We start from the raw sequence: 15,509 nt of genomic DNA on the forward strand, positions 1-15,509 counted from the left end.
AGAAAGAGCATGGGTGGGAGCTAGGTGATGGAAGCTGCGTGAAGGGGGAAAGAAGGAGAAGAAGAAGAAGAAGAAGAAGAAAATCAGGGGGAAAGAGGAGAAAACTTTCTTGCTGGATTTGGAGGCGTCAGGCGTGAGATGAGAGAAAATAGGGAGTGGGTGGGAGATATTTTGGGTTTTTAGGGTTAGGTTCATGGGCGGGTAGAATCGGGGCGGGGCGGGGCAGGTACCCGCATGAAAAAAATGTATAAACCCGCGCCCCGCCCCGCCCCGCACGGGTTGGAAAAATTTTACCCGAACCCGCAAAAATACACTTAAAACCCGGTCGGGGCGGGGCGGGTTTACGGGTTGGGCAGGTTTTTGCCCAGCCCTAAGTGCAATCGGCTAAAATATATGTTTTTTTTTTACCAATTATAGACGAACATGCATGTTAGTTTGTACATAATCATAGGAAAACGTGTAGTATTCTCAAGCATTTTTCAGGTTAGTTTACTAGATACATGTGTATCTAAGTCACTAGATCCATTGGAGTTAAGTCTTCCAATGTAGTTTATAAAAATGTTACAAGTTATTTAACATGTAAAAAACAAACACGTGCTTTTAAAATAACATGCAAGAAATATACATTTTTGATAAAAATAATAATAAAAAAAAATGTCTAGCTTCGTCGATGCTATTAAAAAAAAATAAGTAGGTGCATAAATAAATACTACATTTTATAGACTAGATTTTAGTAACTTTCAACTTTCAACCCAATTTTGAGGAAAGGCAAGTTCCTTCTTGGAAGTTGGCATTTTTGTTTGTTTCTTTGTTGACTTATCAACCAGAAATCGTAGACCGCGGGGAGTGGGCGCTTCCAGATACTCATACAAATATGAAGTATCTATCTCCTACTCCTCCTATGTAGACTTGTATGTACGGAAGCTCCGTTTGATTCAAATTGTGTCATTTCTGCACTCGAATGAAAAGAAGAAGAAGAAGAAGAAGAAGAGGAGGAAATTGTGGCGGCATTTCTACCTAGTTTTAGTATATGCTTATGACTTGGAATTGGAATTGGAGCTGAACTCCCTAGCTAGGTTGTGTAGTAAAATACACAAAATGTCCCCGAAATCACCATCATCATCCACAATTTCCTCTGCACCTCCGCATCCTCAAGGTTTTTTGCTTCTCTTTTTGAGGGATTTACTTATTCCGCATCACATCACACCTTAATTTGTGTTTATAATTAATTCGCTAATCAATCTTTCCTTTTGTTGACCCGCACCGCAGCCGCAGGGAATTCGGCGGAGGACACGCTCAGATCGACCGCTGAATCCTCGCTCCTCACCATCGTCAACTTCAGTCAGAAATACGCCCACTCTCTCCAAACGAAATCCTTCGAAGATATGTGGTCCAAAATTCACCCCACCACCGCCCCCCACCAGCTACGATGGGAGCAGGTGCTTGATCCAGACCCAAATTGCGTGGAAGACGCCCTTCTCCACGCCAAGTCCGACACCCTCACCGCTCTCGCCAAACCCTACTTCGACAGCACCGAAAACGCCGCCCATATCTGCCACCTCCTTCTCGGCAGCCTCTCTAGTGCGCGAGCCCTCTACGCGGGTCTCCACGCCTTTCTTCCTCTTCACTCTGACTCCCCCTCCCATTCCTCCTTCACCCAATCCGAGTGCAACAGTGCCTTCGACCTCTTCCAGGAGTTCGATCTCCCCGGAAACCCTTTCGCCTCTCATCACTCCCACAGTTTCGACGGCATGCGCCACTGCTTCTCCCAGCTCAAGAGACATCTCCACAAGTCCCGCTCTCGTGTCCGCAGCTGGGGTTGCTGCTGCAAAGAAGCTGCCCGTATGGCACAACTTGACGATGCTCTTTCTAGCACTATTGTTCTAAACGAAGAGCTCAACAACCTCGACTGCCTCGTTCGCCGTCTGTGTGGTGCGGTTGACAATGACAAGTCCCTTTTTCGCATGGCCCTGGAGAGGGAAAGCGAAAAGCATTTCATCATTAACATTATTTTAACAGACGTAGTCAAAGATCTCCGCAAGAACCATCAGAGTTTCCAAGAACTTGAGGAACGTATATGCATATGCTTTAAATCCATCAATAAGGCCAGAGCTCTACTTCTCCAGGAGATTCGTCTTCATCATACGTAATTGTAATTCCCGACCCTTACTTTGATAACTTGGATTTTGCTTTCTACTTCCCATTCTTCATACTTCATATGCATTTGCTATCCCTCATAAAGAAACGAAACTTTTTGAGGTCTACCGTTTTACCTCTCCTGACACTCTACCCCAACATCTATAAAGTTGCCAATCCTAAATCCTTTATAAACAATAGCATCGGTTCATGTGCAATTCTTTTTGTTTTCCCCTCTAGATTAGGAAAACAAAAATCCAGTGGCGGCTAGTGGGTGGGTGTCGCAAGTGGAAATTTTGCACTTTCACCAAATTAGGTAGAATATTAGAGAAGTTGAACTTCAATGGCTTTGGGGGCCATTGAAGTTACATCATAATGATAATTTTGTGTTGGTGGTATAATTATTCAGCTGTTATCACGCCATGGAAAGTGGACTTTGTGGTCTGAAGACATGTTGTTCAATACTTTTATAATACAGTGCAAATGCTTTTGTTTTGTGTTTATAGATCGATTGGTTTCCTTGTTGGTGGTAGTGGTACTAATAGTTTCTATTGGCAGTAGTCTCAAGAGATTACAGACATAGGCAAGGAGCTCAATCAGCTGCTAACTCTCAGGAAAACTTTGTGTACAGTCCAGGCTGAAGCTTCAACAATTGTGGTAAGAGTATCATCTTGTACAGAAAAGTTTTACTTCCCATCTATCCTTCCATTGATTGACCAATTAATAGGAAAAAATTATTAGAAATAAATTAATTTTTTGGGTTAATTGCATTTATCCATCCTAAACTATGGAGTCATTTTGTGATGTTTCTCCTAAACTTTAAGTTTTTGCAATCACCAAACCCTAACCTGATATTAGTTTGTAATATCCTTTCCAGCATCCAAATTGACGTCAAAATTAGTAGATTAGTGGGCAAATGGAATGATGGGTACACATTAATTTACAGTCCCCCCCAGTCCCCACCCTCCCCATTTTTTCTTCCTATTAAGTAGGAAGCTAGAATTCTTTGACTCTTCGGCTTAATAGCAGACTTTGATGATCTTTTTAGATGCTGCTTTGGTTTGTGTATTCAGCGATAACAGTTTGTTTGTTGTACACTTTTGATATATTTATTATGCATACAGCTGGATTTTCAGAGTCTTATAGTCTCCATGACGTTCATTATAAACTTTGTAATTGTTTGATAGAGCCTAATTTTAGAAATTCTTTTCTTCTTCTATTGAAATGGGCGTATAGCAGTCTTCATGGAAGCTGACCTTTTGATACTCTTATGTCTGTAACCTCATATATGAAACGTGATATCTTCTCAAGGTCCTAGTTGTATAACTTGGATTGTAAATTTATCTCAAAACTAAATTTGTTTTGTTTTCTGTATGAAGGTGGAAAAGTATGAGAGGATTGTAGCGCTTTTCATGATTTGGGAATAGCTTCACACTTGATTATCTGGTCTGTGGACCTCTTTCCTGGAGACAACTGAACCAGCTATAGGCCATTTCATTACATAATACGATCAGATACGTAAGAAAAGATATTAGCCTGACATGAATGATGGACAAAGACGCTCAATTGTGACCTTGGAAGATGGCTACTATATATGAGCGATGAAATGAAAGAAATAATTGTTTTGGGTCAAAGACTTTGATTCTGAAATTCATGAATTTTTTATCTTCCATAAGAGAGAGATCCGAATATTCATAATTGTGTAGACAGCAATCTCATTTTCTCAAATGATAATATTATGAATTTGTTGTAAACCCATTTTGGTTGTATGTGGGATATGCTGATTTCTTCTTGAGGAGAAAGATACTAATTAGGGGTGGTTGCATAAGATTCAATATATTTTCTTAGTCATACGACCACCGGTCCACCATCCCACAAGGTTGAGGCCGACATAGCAGCGGTAGCCATTTTTCCTACCACATCAATTTTTTTTTTTTGTTAAAATAAAAAAATGAAAAATGAAAATGTGCACTTTCACATCAAGTCAGTGGAATGAGGTATGACAAATCTACACCCTCATTTCATTGGATTGAACGGGACGGTGCTTAAAGCCCTTCACATCAATCATTGTTTAAAAAATAAAAAAAAAAATCTTAAAAGGTTGATAAACACTATCATGTTATTGGTAACTCATGGAATGAGATTAGGACGTGAGGGTAATAATTAGCATTATTAACCCCTATCTTATTGACCTCAAAATGGAGTATATATTGAAAAGGAAAAGTAAAAAGAAAATTGAAAAGCCCGTCTCACATCATCAAAGGCCACTCTGTACAAAAAAGCCCAAACTGGCTAGAAGCCTGGAAAAGAAGCAGGTACCCACTACCCAGTAACCCACTCTTTTTTTTTAACCCGACCCGCACCCCCTTCTTATTAAGAGGGGGTGCGGGTCGGGTGAAAAAAAATGCTCAAAAATCCGTGATTACAATTTACATCCAGTATTCACCGACTCCCCGAAGCCGACGACGTCGTCTTCACCGCCACAAAACACCCCCCCAAAACCCTAAAACCCTCCTCACTCCTCGTCCTTCGTTTTGTTCGTCACACTCACACACCCTCAGACTCCCTCTATTCGAATGCCTTCACGCTACAGGCTGTGTTAATCATGCTTCTTTGACAGAAATCAAACTCGTTTTCTGCAAATAACAGGGGGCTGTTCTCCTTTGCAACTCCTTGTGTCAACACTACTAAGGACCGGGGCGGGCGGAACTCAATTCAGTCGGTAGCAATACTAAAAGAAGAATCTTTCTTCTTTGTGTTTTTTGGGTCTGCTCACAGGTAATTATTTTTGGCTTTACGGTTTTGTTTGGTTGCGCGAAGACTGAATATTAAGTGAATATAAATGAACAAATAAAAAAGGTGCATAGCATTAACTGTTACACGCGTGGATGTTGTTTAATACGTTGATGTACATATGTTTAATTTAGAGGAATTGATGCTGAGGAAGTGAGGATTATCAAAAGGCATTGCTGTGAGAAGCAATAATAGTTGATGTGGATTTAACTGTATGGTTAATTTATAATTTAGTTTGAGATATATGTTTATGAATTCAGGGATAATATGCTCTGAAGAGAGAGTCATTGTTGTGCTCTGCTTGTGAAACAAAGCATTAATTGAATGAGAAAGTGACCACTATATGTCCTCTTATTTCCTTGTTTAAAGCTGTAGGAGTTCTTCTGTGGTGGTAAATTTAGTTATACTTCAGTCACCCACGTTCAGGCCATTTGTGAAAGGCTGTCCAACACTTAGTCATTGACCCGCAATCCAGAAGCCAACCATAACTGTATTACAGCAACAATAATTTATTAATTAATGAAATTGAAGACGGATGATCAGAATGTACTGGGTTGTTCTGTGTTGCTAATAATTTTTCCTCTTAAAGCTTTTAAACCTTTTTGTTTATTCATTCACGTTGTGTTTCTTGGGTCTCCTATTAAGGGTTTCCCAGTCTATAATTCACTTTTTATTTATTTATTTATTTTTAATTTTTAATTGTTTTTTTAATTTTTTTTTTATTTTTACATTAAAAGAAAAATAGATGAGGGTAAAAAAGCAGAGGCGTCACAGGAAGAGTGTGAGGTTCTACACAGCGTGCTTTGGGTTCAGACAGCCCTTCAAGATCCTATGTGATGGTACCTTTGTGCACCACCTTATTGCCAATAATATCAAACCTGCCGACAATGCTCTCTCCACCATCCTCACTGGTGCCCCTGTCAAACTCTTCACCACCAGGTCTCCTTTCTCTTCCTTTCACTCTCTTTTATTTGTTTGTTATTCAAGTAATTACTATGAAAACAATTGCCCAATATTTGATTAATAAGCGTTTTATCCATTCTTCTGGTATTGATCCCGTTAAGCCTCCCATTTGGGTGTGCTGAAATATTGTTCAGATGTGTTCTTGCTGAGTTGAAACGACTTGGTAGCTCCTATTATCAAGCCCTTGAGGCTGCTCATCAGCTCATTACTGCCAGGTCAGCTTCCCTCTCTCCCAAACAAACACTCTCAACTATATGGTGGGCTAATTGTTAGAGGCCTAACCAATTATATGGCTTAAAGCATCCCAAGTCTCGCACTGAATTATTGCTTTTTCCTTACTTGGATTAAACTTCAACTACAGATGTGATCATGAGAAAAGTAGAAGTGCTGATGCTTGCATCACAGAGATTATTGGACAGAATAATCCTGAGCACTTTTTTGTTGCTAGTCAGGACACTGATCTGCGGAAGAAGTTTCATGAGGTTAGTTCTTTTTGTTTTTGGTCGGATACAATATGGATGCTTCATGTTTTGGTTTGTTAGCTACTTTGATTTGATTCATGCAGCACATGCCCTAAATGTTCTCTTGACATGCATGATTTTTATTGATTTGTCTATTCACTTGCAGGTTCCAGGAGTCCCTGTCATATTTGCTTTAAGAAATTCTCTTTTCCTTGAGCCTCCATCTTTGTTTCAACGTCAGTTTGTCAAAACTTCTGAACAAGAACGCATGCATATGACCGAGCGGGAATATAAGATGTTACAGAAGACTAGATCAGCTGATGAGGAAGCAAATGATTCTTCTAGTGAAAAGGAAGATGTTGTGGACCAAAAAATAGGGACGCAGGATTTAGCAAAGCCACGAACTGCAAGAAAGGGAATGGATGTGAAGGATAAAGTTCAATTTAAGAGAAAGAAAGCAAAGGTTGTGCTCTACACTCACATCTTTCTTATTCTTATTCCTTTTTTTTTAAAAAAAAAAAAAAAAAAAAAAAAAAAAAAGGAAAGAAAAGATTATCTTTGACTCCTTGCTTCAAACCCTTGATTCTTGTTTCTCAATATTCCTTCCCTTTTAACTTGGCTGTACATCTCAAAGTTAGTTTGAAATGTTAAACTTCCAATAGAAATAGAACTCTTCATACCTTAAGTTGGTATGGAAGTTCTGAAGAAGGGCAGGGTGTTTATCATAGGGCATTTATAGTGTTAATAGTAAGGGTCCTATATATAGTCAGTGCTTTAACTAGAGATACACCTTTTGATAAGCTTAAGTGGGGTATATGTCTTGATTGTACATTGAGCTCTGCCATCCTTGATCGTTCAGAGTGAAAATGCCTGTACTTATATCTTATGGATGGTATAACTTAATTAAGCTAACATTATGCTTTGCAGTTTGGGCTAAAAGATGCAGAGCAAAGCTGGAATTTGCTCAATTTCAAAGCTTAAATGATAATTTATCTAAAGTGTCAAATTACAGATGTATGGTCATGATAAGCTAATTTGTGCCTGTTATCATGCATTATTTTACCTACCTAGGTCATAAACTTTGGTCTGCCTCTCAAGATTTAAAAGGTATTTAGGAGAACTTGTTAATTGAGAAGTTGTAAATAGCTAGCAATTATTTACGTCTTTTGGGATAGAACAGATTTGGAGCTTGTACAACATTATTATAATGAGAAGAATGTAAATGTGCATAGATCAGGTGCTAATAGAAGTGTTTCAGCGTTCTCACATGTGTCATCATTAACTATCACAGCTCAATCTGTTTTATTTGAAATAAATTATACTGGTAGAAATTGAATTTACTGTGGTGCTGTGCTATTATTGGTATAAGCAACTGTTTCTCTTAAGATGACTGTCTGTAATGCTTATGGTTTACAATATCTTGAACTTTGCAGGGCCCAAACCCACTTTCATGTAAGAAGAAGAAGAGCTGTGAAAAACCAAGTGTTGTTTTGGAGAAGGTGAACTTTTCGATGTGTGCTTTTTTTTTTTGGAGAGGGAATGTTTCTACACTTTATTTTTTGGTTTTATTTTCTATTTATGCCTAAAACCTATACTTTGTTATGATGGCCAAGAGAGTATTGGGCTCCCCATATTTGATTTTGCTGAGCTGAAGTAAAATGCTACGTTCTTGATATCTTTAATTTCTCAACTTGATATTGAAACATTGGAGCTTAATACAGGTAAAGAAAGATGGAGAAAATTCTGTGAGAAGCAGAAGGAAAAGGAAGAGATCACGCGGAGGCAAAAAGCTGGCAGAGAAAGATGGTTAATGTTGCTACTTGCTACACTCAATGCCGGATCTTAAGTTAGGGCAAAGTGGGGTATGGAAAATTGCATTATTCTTCTTACTTGGGACAAGGGTGTCCACTACAGACATTGACATCTGATTCATGAGAGATTATGATGAGAAAGAGCGGACTAGAAAATACATAATAGATTTGGGATTTATGGGACTGACTTGTTTTTGCGTTGTTGTTGCTGTTTGGGACCGTGGGTGTACATCTTTTTAATTACATTACAATTTGAAAACTAATTATCTGACCCAAATTTATTTGGATAGTTTTCAACTTTTCATTCAGATAAGCCTGGTTTCTTTTTTAAGAATTTTGGCGATTTAATAGTGAAAGAAGTGGTAGACACCGCAATTGTATTTTTGATTATGGGAGAGCTGCATGCATTGCTCTCTGATATATATATATATATATATATATATATATATATATATTTTCCTGGTAAAAGACTTGAATTACTTGTGCAATTTTTCTTTTCAGTCGGTTGATAAGGTTCTAATACATTGTTGCTGAATGGGGTCAAAGTCATTTAATTTGCTTAACGATGCTTAATTTTATGGTGGATCTGCAGTGTGCCAGTGGCACCATCGGCTAGTAGCTTGTTTTCCATAATTTGTTGTTGTTTTTGTCTTTTTCTGTTCTTTGACAACCAATTTGTCAAAATAATATACATTTTCTAGGACTCACCGTCACCCACAGGCCGCTTGCTCGCTCGAGTGTCAGACTTATCATATATATATATATATATATATATATATATATGTATATCTTTTAAAGTAGTTATTTTCTTTATTTTTTTACCTTCGATTTCATTATTTACCTTTTATTTCTTATCATAATTTAATATAAATATTTCACAAGGGGCCTATATATCGGTTGATGTGAGAATCTTATTCACAAAAAAAAAAAAAAAAAAAAAAAAGAAGAAAGAAGGAACTGGCAACTGACAAACATTCAGCTCTATTCGTGGCTCACGGTCTAGACTTATGTCCCCGAGGAAACGTTCGGCTTCTGTTGGGTTCCTCTCATTTGGATTATAGTAATCTATAATTTTCTGTGTCTTTATAGTAATTTTCTGTGTGTCTTTTAGTAGTCTATAATCTATAATTTTCTCTTTGTCTTTACGTGCACCATCCAGACTGGTTTTTCAATTTTTAGCCCAGAAAGAGAAAGATGATCCTAACATGCAATATACAAGTCTGCTGTATGCAATTAACCGTTGTGTAGTTGTGTTGCATGTAATATGAGAAAACATTTGGGACTTCCGTTATTATCTTTGTATATTCACAATGACTCATGTGAAGAGAAGCTTTCAAGCAAGAAATCCACCCAATCTTCTTTTATGGCGTTGGCAGGCATCATGTTGCACGGCTTCGCTTCAACTCCACATGCAGTTCTTGTCCAGACCATTTAAACCACATTACGTGTAAGATTACGTACTAGCATTAGATTAGCCAAATTTTAGTAAAACAATAAAAAAAGAAAATTATATATATATATTTTTTAAAAAAATAATATTCAAATACACCACCACCACCACTTGCCAAATCCTCCTCCCGGCTCCCAGTATAGAATATGAAGCTCCGTGATATTACTTTATTTTTTTTATTAAGTAATTTATTTAAAAAATAGGTTTACAGGATTTGTAATAAATGAGTTGAAACATAAGTTCCAACTTTGCAAGTGTATGCATATATATATATATATATATATATATAGAGAGAGAGAGAGAGAGAGAGAGTTTAGAAGATGCATGTGATGTGACAACGTCATCTACAATTTCCCGTTCCTTTCGCCGGCTATTCTTTGTCTTCTTCTACTCTCTGCTCTGTTAAAACCGTTTTATGCTTAGCTTTTACTTCCTCTCTCTCTCTCTCTCTCTCTCTCTCTCTCAGGCGGTTCAGTCAGTGGCTCGATTGGTTGACCAGTCTAATATCAATTCTCCGATAGCTGCCTGCAACACAACAATGCCTCTTCCATGGCTGCTCATCATTTTCTCCTCCTTCACATATAAACTCGCTTTCTCCGAAGCTGCTCCCACTCATTCGGTTCCACCCAGTGACGCATTGTCGCTTCTGAGCTTAAAGAACGCGGTCTCCCTCGACCCCTCCAACCTCCTCTCCAGCTGGACCCCCTCCACCCATCACTGCCACTGGTACGGCGTCACCTGCGACGACGACGTTTCCCCAAGAATCATCTCCTTATCCCTTCCGAACAACATGCTCTCCGGCAGGATCGCGGAGAGCATCGGAAAGCTCCGGTCTTTGGAGGTTCTTGAGCTTCAAGGTAACAACTTCTCCGGCAACATTCCCACCCAGATAAGCCGTCTTCACTCTCTACGCTTGCTTAACTTGTCTTGCAATTCGCTTTCTGGTCCCATACCCAATACACTGATTGGTTTAGGAAATCTACGAGTCCTTGATTTATCCAACAACCTGCTTTCTGGTAGGCTTATGATTACGTTGAGTGGTAAATGTGACACCTTGAACCATCTGAGGCTTTCTCATAACTTTCTGACCGATAATATCCCCCCCCAGATTGGCAAATGCTGGAACTTGAGTACCCTTTTGCTTGATGGGAACATATTACAAGGTGGGATCCCTCCAGAGATTGGCCGGATTTCCGAGCTCCGGGTTCTCGATGTTTCTAGGAACAGTCTCACTGAAAGGATCCCACAAGAGCTTGGCAATTGCAACAAGTTGTCTGTTCTTGTGTTGACTAATTTGGTTGACGATTCTTCAGTACTTGAGGGGGATAGCTCTAGCTCTAGCTCTAGGGATGAATTCAATGCCTTTGTGGGGGGTATTCCTTCTGGAGTCTTGTTGCTTCCGAGCTTACAGGTTTTGTGGGCTCCCAGAGCCAATCTTGGTGGACGGTTACCAGGTAATTGGAGCAATTCGTGCTCGCTCAGAATACTCAACTTGGGGCAGAATTATATCACTGGTGTGCTACCAGAAAGTTTGGGATTGTGTAAGAATCTAGGCTTCTTGGATTTGAGTTCAAACAATTTGGTGTGGTACCTCCCTTCTCAGCTGCGGATTCCATGTATGGCATACTTCAACATCAGTCGGAACAACATATCTGGTGTACTTCCAAGTTTTCAGAAAGGTAGCTGTGATGTTGCTACTGTGATGATGATCTCTTATGGACAATATCCTATTTTCCTAGATCAAGAAGATGATATTCAGAATGCCCACTTCAACATTAATACCCTTTGTGGAGTGACTTCTGTAATCATTCATGATTTTAGTTGTAATAGCCTCACCGGTTCACTACCTTTGTTCTCTCTAGGAGACGAGTTCTTGGCAACCAATCGTAAGTTCTCGTACAGACTGTTTTTGAATGATAACAAGTTTAATGGGCAACTTCCTGGTCGGATAGTTTCAAACTGCAATGGTCTCAAGAGTTTTTCTGTTAATTTGAGTGCAAACCAACTATCGGCTGGACTTTATCAAGCACTGCTTCTTGACTGTCTACAGCTAATAGAGTTTGAAGTAGCGCACAATCAGATTGGTGGATCAATTGGTGCTGGTATTGGTGACTCGACTATGCTTCAACGCCTTGACTTGAGTGGAAATAAACTGTCTGGGCCTCTGCCTCATCAATTAGGGAAGCTGAAAGATCTGAAATGGATGCTTCTAGGAGGAAACAGCTTAACAGGAGCAATCCCTTCTCAATTTGGTCAACTGACTTCTCTCTCGGTTTTGGATCTATCTCACAATGCTCTCGCTGGAACTATCCCTGCGAGTTTGAGAAATGCCTCTAGTCTTGAAACTGTGTTGCTCGATCACAACAGACTTTTTGGGGAGATACCTTCTTCTTTCTCAGCCCTCTCTAGTCTTACTAAACTGGATGTTTCTTTCAACAACCTTTCTGGTCATATTCCACATCTTCAGCACTTGAGTGATTGCAATTCCTTCATAGGGAACAGATACCTTCATTCTTGCCCAGATCCATACTTTGTCCCACCAGCTGGGCTTCCTGTCCCACTTGAAGTTCATAAGTTGCAGAGACACAGAAAATTGAAGTATTTCATAATCGCTTTGGTAACCTCTGCTTCTGTTGCACTATGTATACTCCTACTGATAGTTTTTGTCATTATTTTTGGGAGGAGAAAGCAGCTTGGTAGACTCACAAGCTTGAGAAGGAAAGTACTAGTGACCTTTGCAGATGCTCCAACTGAACTGAGTTATGATAATGTGGTTAGAGCTACTGGGCATTTCAGCATTCAGAATCTAATAGGTAGAGGTGGCTTTGGGTCAACTTACAAGGCAGAATTGGTCCCAGGTTTCCTTGTAGCTGTGAAGAGACTCTCTATAGGTAGGTTTCAAGGCATTCAACAATTTGATGCAGAAATAAGAACATTAGGAAGAATTCGACACAAGCACCTTGTAACTCTTATTGGATATTATGTGGGAGAGGCTGAAATGTTCCTAATTTACAATTATCTTTCTGGTGGAAACCTTGAAACCTTCATACACAACAGATCAGGCAAAAATGTAGAATGGATGGTTATCCACAAGATGGCAAGTCACATAGCACAGGCCCTTGCTTTCCTTCACTACTCCTGTGTTCCCCGGATAGTTCATCGGGACATAAAGCCCAGCAACATCCTGCTTGATGAGGAGCTTAATGCCTACCTGTCAGATTTCGGGTTGGCTAGGCTCCTGGAAGTGTCTGAGACCCATGCCACAACAGATGTTGCAGGCACCTTTGGGTATGTAGCACCAGAATACGCAACCACATGCAGGGTTTCTCACAAGGCTGATGTTTATAGCTTTGGTGTTGTGCTGTTGGAACTGATGTCAGGGAAAAAGTCACTCGATCCATCATTTTCGGATTACGGGAATGGGTTCAATATTGTGACATGGGCCAAGTTGCTGATCAAGGAAGGCCGTTTTTCTGAGCTGTTTTCTCCTGAATTATGGGAAGCAGGGCCTAAGGAGAATTTGTTAGGACTCTTAAGGATCGCGTCAAGTTGCACGGTGGAGATGCTTTCCATTCGGCCATCAATGAAGCAGGTTCTTGATAAATTGAAACAGTTGAAAAATTAAAAACATCCCACAATAACTACTACTAGACACTCGTGGGAAGGTGAAGCTGCTCATGTCTACATGATATTCCTTTCATTGAGGTGATCACTGTCATTTAGAAGCTAGCTCCTTTTGGAAAATGCACACATATATCATTGCAGTAGTAATTGTACATGCATAGAAATACATGCTCTTACACACACATGAAGACACATACATGCATAGATACACACTTATAATACACATAAACTTGACAATTTTCATCTCAAAATTCATGAAAAAAAAAAAAAAAACAGGTTTGATCTTGTAGATTTGAACTTTTCCCCCCTCTTTCTGCTTTGACTTAAATGAGCTTATGATCAGTATTTCAGTAGTTCTTCAGTTAATGGTTTAGGATGCACTTTTCTTAGTGAAGAGCATATAGAAACACATGAAATCTTCCTCTGTATAGATATTTCCACTGGTAACTCAGAAACATAGTGACTAATGACATCAAATACCTCTAAAGGTTCAGCTTATTCTCTCACTCCACTAAATCACTATAATAAACTCGTATGTATCTTGTTTATGTTACATTATGTGTAATCTGTTGGTGTTATGTGTGTTGCCCAGTGTTCACTTCTCATGATCAATTGGGAATAAATTTGACAGGGAAACAAGACGTCATTTTGTAAATTTCCTGCGGTTGTTCGTAGGTGAAATTCCAGTGGAATTGTGGCTGCTAGGACTTGAGTTCTCGTGATCCTTTTGCCCACTATTAAGGTGTTAAACAGTTTCCATGATCTTTCTTTCTTTTTATTTTTTCTCTTTAATTTTTTTTCAAAACTTGTTTGTACTATTAGTGATTTTCTTAACATGTTAGCCATGTTATTAAAACTGTTTACCTCTTTTCTGCAAGAGCAGTTTGCAGGTTATTGCGGCAGGTAGAGCATGCGAAATCTTCAACTGAAATTTATGGTGTACATTATACAAACAGCTAGTTGGACTTTAAACATTTTATCACCATGGCTATGAGACTTTTTATCAATAATACCCTTGTTAGAATCTTACAGCAGTTTTACAGGATTGAACAATTTTGAGTTGGCATTGTATGTAGAAGATCTATTTGTATGTCATGAAATTTTATAAGAAGAGAGCAAAGGAAAAGACACCTTGAAAAGTTTACAAGAAGTTGTAGTCAGGCACACTACCTAAAGTAGGTATGCAATGAAATTCAGTTCAAAACCATCAATTTCTTCAGGAGTTAGGCTCTGTTGCTCGAATTTCTGGGTCCATGGATTGGGTCACAAAAGGCATATAATTTCTGCAGCATAACTAATACGATTAAAAGGGCTGAAAATATATGAAATTAACTAAGCCTAAAAAAAAACAAAAGAAAAAAAGAAAAAAAAGAAAAAGGGCAACACCATCAGATCAGATCCTCAAGCTGAAGCTGATTACCAAGCTCGAATCATGGATTCACTCTCTGGCAGAGTTTTAACTCAGCTCGGTCAGAAGTATGTTCTGCACAACATAGAAAACCCAATTCTCGGTAAAGGTTTTAACTGAAGCAATGCAACTTGGCATTGCATCAATAAGATTTTATCAGAACCTTGTTGCCTTTGTATGTTTGGGTCTGATACATAAAGGTTTGTGATCGAGGAGCTTTTAGGTCATCACATACTGGGGTTCCAATAAAAAGGCCTGATCCAGTTAAGCAAACACCTTGTACCTCTATCAAAAAAGTGGGGTTTCAATATATGTTGGACAATTATATGATTAAAATATAGATCCAACATTATATATATATATATATATATATATATATATATATATATACACAGAGAAATACTAGATACTATAATTCTATCCAATAAAATTGACATGACTCCCCCGACTAACTCTTAGATTAATCCTCTTATTAAATTATAATAAATAAAAAATCCAATAGTTAATTTGAAGTGATACGCCAACATTCTTGAACAATTGTTAGATAAAAAAAATTCATATAAAAATGAAGTTAAAGACCTAAGAAGTTGGTCAAGGTCCTTAAGAGCTTGAGATTGAGGAGTGAGGATAGAGATGTCTGCTTCGCGCACTAGCCCCGATATATCCTTTTTGTTTTTTAAAATGCTACATACATTTTAAATACACAATCTTTAACGTGACAATAAAAATCAACATCATATTTTAAATGACTCTCCATAAGATTTTAGATGTAATGGTGACTTTCATTATTACATATGAGAGTGTGCACTTAGAGTACATTTAGCATTTCTCTTTCTTTTCTCCCATTCTTCCTTCGTCAGTCC

The 15,509-nt window shown here is 38.6% G+C and overlaps 3 protein-coding genes and 1 long non-coding RNA gene across 5 annotated transcripts; 3 read left to right on the top strand and 1 right to left on the bottom strand.

Moving 5' to 3' along the window:
- The first annotated feature begins 883 nt into the window (after nt 1-883).
- On the top strand, nt 884-3,894 carry LOC132180336 (UPF0496 protein At3g19330). Its single transcript, XM_088516881.1, has 5 exons — nt 884-1,156; nt 1,270-2,146; nt 2,546-2,577; nt 2,695-2,793; nt 3,516-3,894. Exons 1-4 carry the CDS (start codon nt 1,099-1,101, stop codon nt 2,775-2,777), a joined length of 1,050 nt encoding a protein of 349 aa, XP_088373007.1. The 5' UTR covers nt 884-1,098; the 3' UTR covers nt 2,778-2,793; nt 3,516-3,894.
- Nucleotides 3,895-4,564: 670 nt separating this feature from the next.
- MEE21 (PIN domain-like family protein) lies at nt 4,565-8,368 on the top strand. Its single transcript, XM_059593400.2, has 7 exons — nt 4,565-4,914; nt 5,667-5,868; nt 6,027-6,107; nt 6,254-6,374; nt 6,520-6,816; nt 7,787-7,852; nt 8,075-8,368. The coding sequence occupies exons 2-7, from the start codon at nt 5,675-5,677 to the stop codon at nt 8,162-8,164; spliced, it is 849 nt and encodes a 282-aa protein (XP_059449383.2). The 5' UTR covers nt 4,565-4,914; nt 5,667-5,674; the 3' UTR covers nt 8,165-8,368.
- Nucleotides 8,369-9,794: 1,426 nt separating this feature from the next.
- LOC132180345 (LRR receptor-like serine/threonine-protein kinase RPK2) lies at nt 9,795-14,502 on the top strand. Of its 2 annotated transcripts, none has more exons than XM_059593140.2 (3): nt 9,795-13,319; nt 13,870-13,980; nt 14,117-14,502. In XM_059593140.2, the coding sequence occupies exon 1, from the start codon at nt 10,030-10,032 to the stop codon at nt 13,237-13,239; it is 3,210 nt and encodes a 1,069-aa protein (XP_059449123.2). In that variant the 5' UTR covers nt 9,795-10,029; the 3' UTR covers nt 13,240-13,319; nt 13,870-13,980; nt 14,117-14,502. The 2 variants fall into 2 exon arrangements, with proteins under 2 accessions (XP_059449123.2, XP_059449122.2); XM_059593139.2 differs by having other exon boundaries at nt 14,122-14,502.
- Nucleotides 14,435-14,922, bottom strand: LOC132180346 (uncharacterized). Its single transcript, XR_009440135.2, has 3 exons — nt 14,810-14,922; nt 14,625-14,721; nt 14,435-14,521 (listed from the first exon to the last, which is right to left on the bottom strand). It is a non-coding gene; the product is annotated as an uncharacterized LOC132180346 (long non-coding RNA).
- Between the last annotated feature and the right edge of the window lie 587 nt (nt 14,923-15,509).

This window comes from Corylus avellana, chromosome 5 (assembly GCF_965113065.1).
Source record: "Corylus avellana chromosome 5, dhCorAvel1.hap1.2, whole genome shotgun sequence".
Taxonomy (NCBI): Eukaryota; Viridiplantae; Streptophyta; class Magnoliopsida; order Fagales; family Betulaceae; genus Corylus; species Corylus avellana.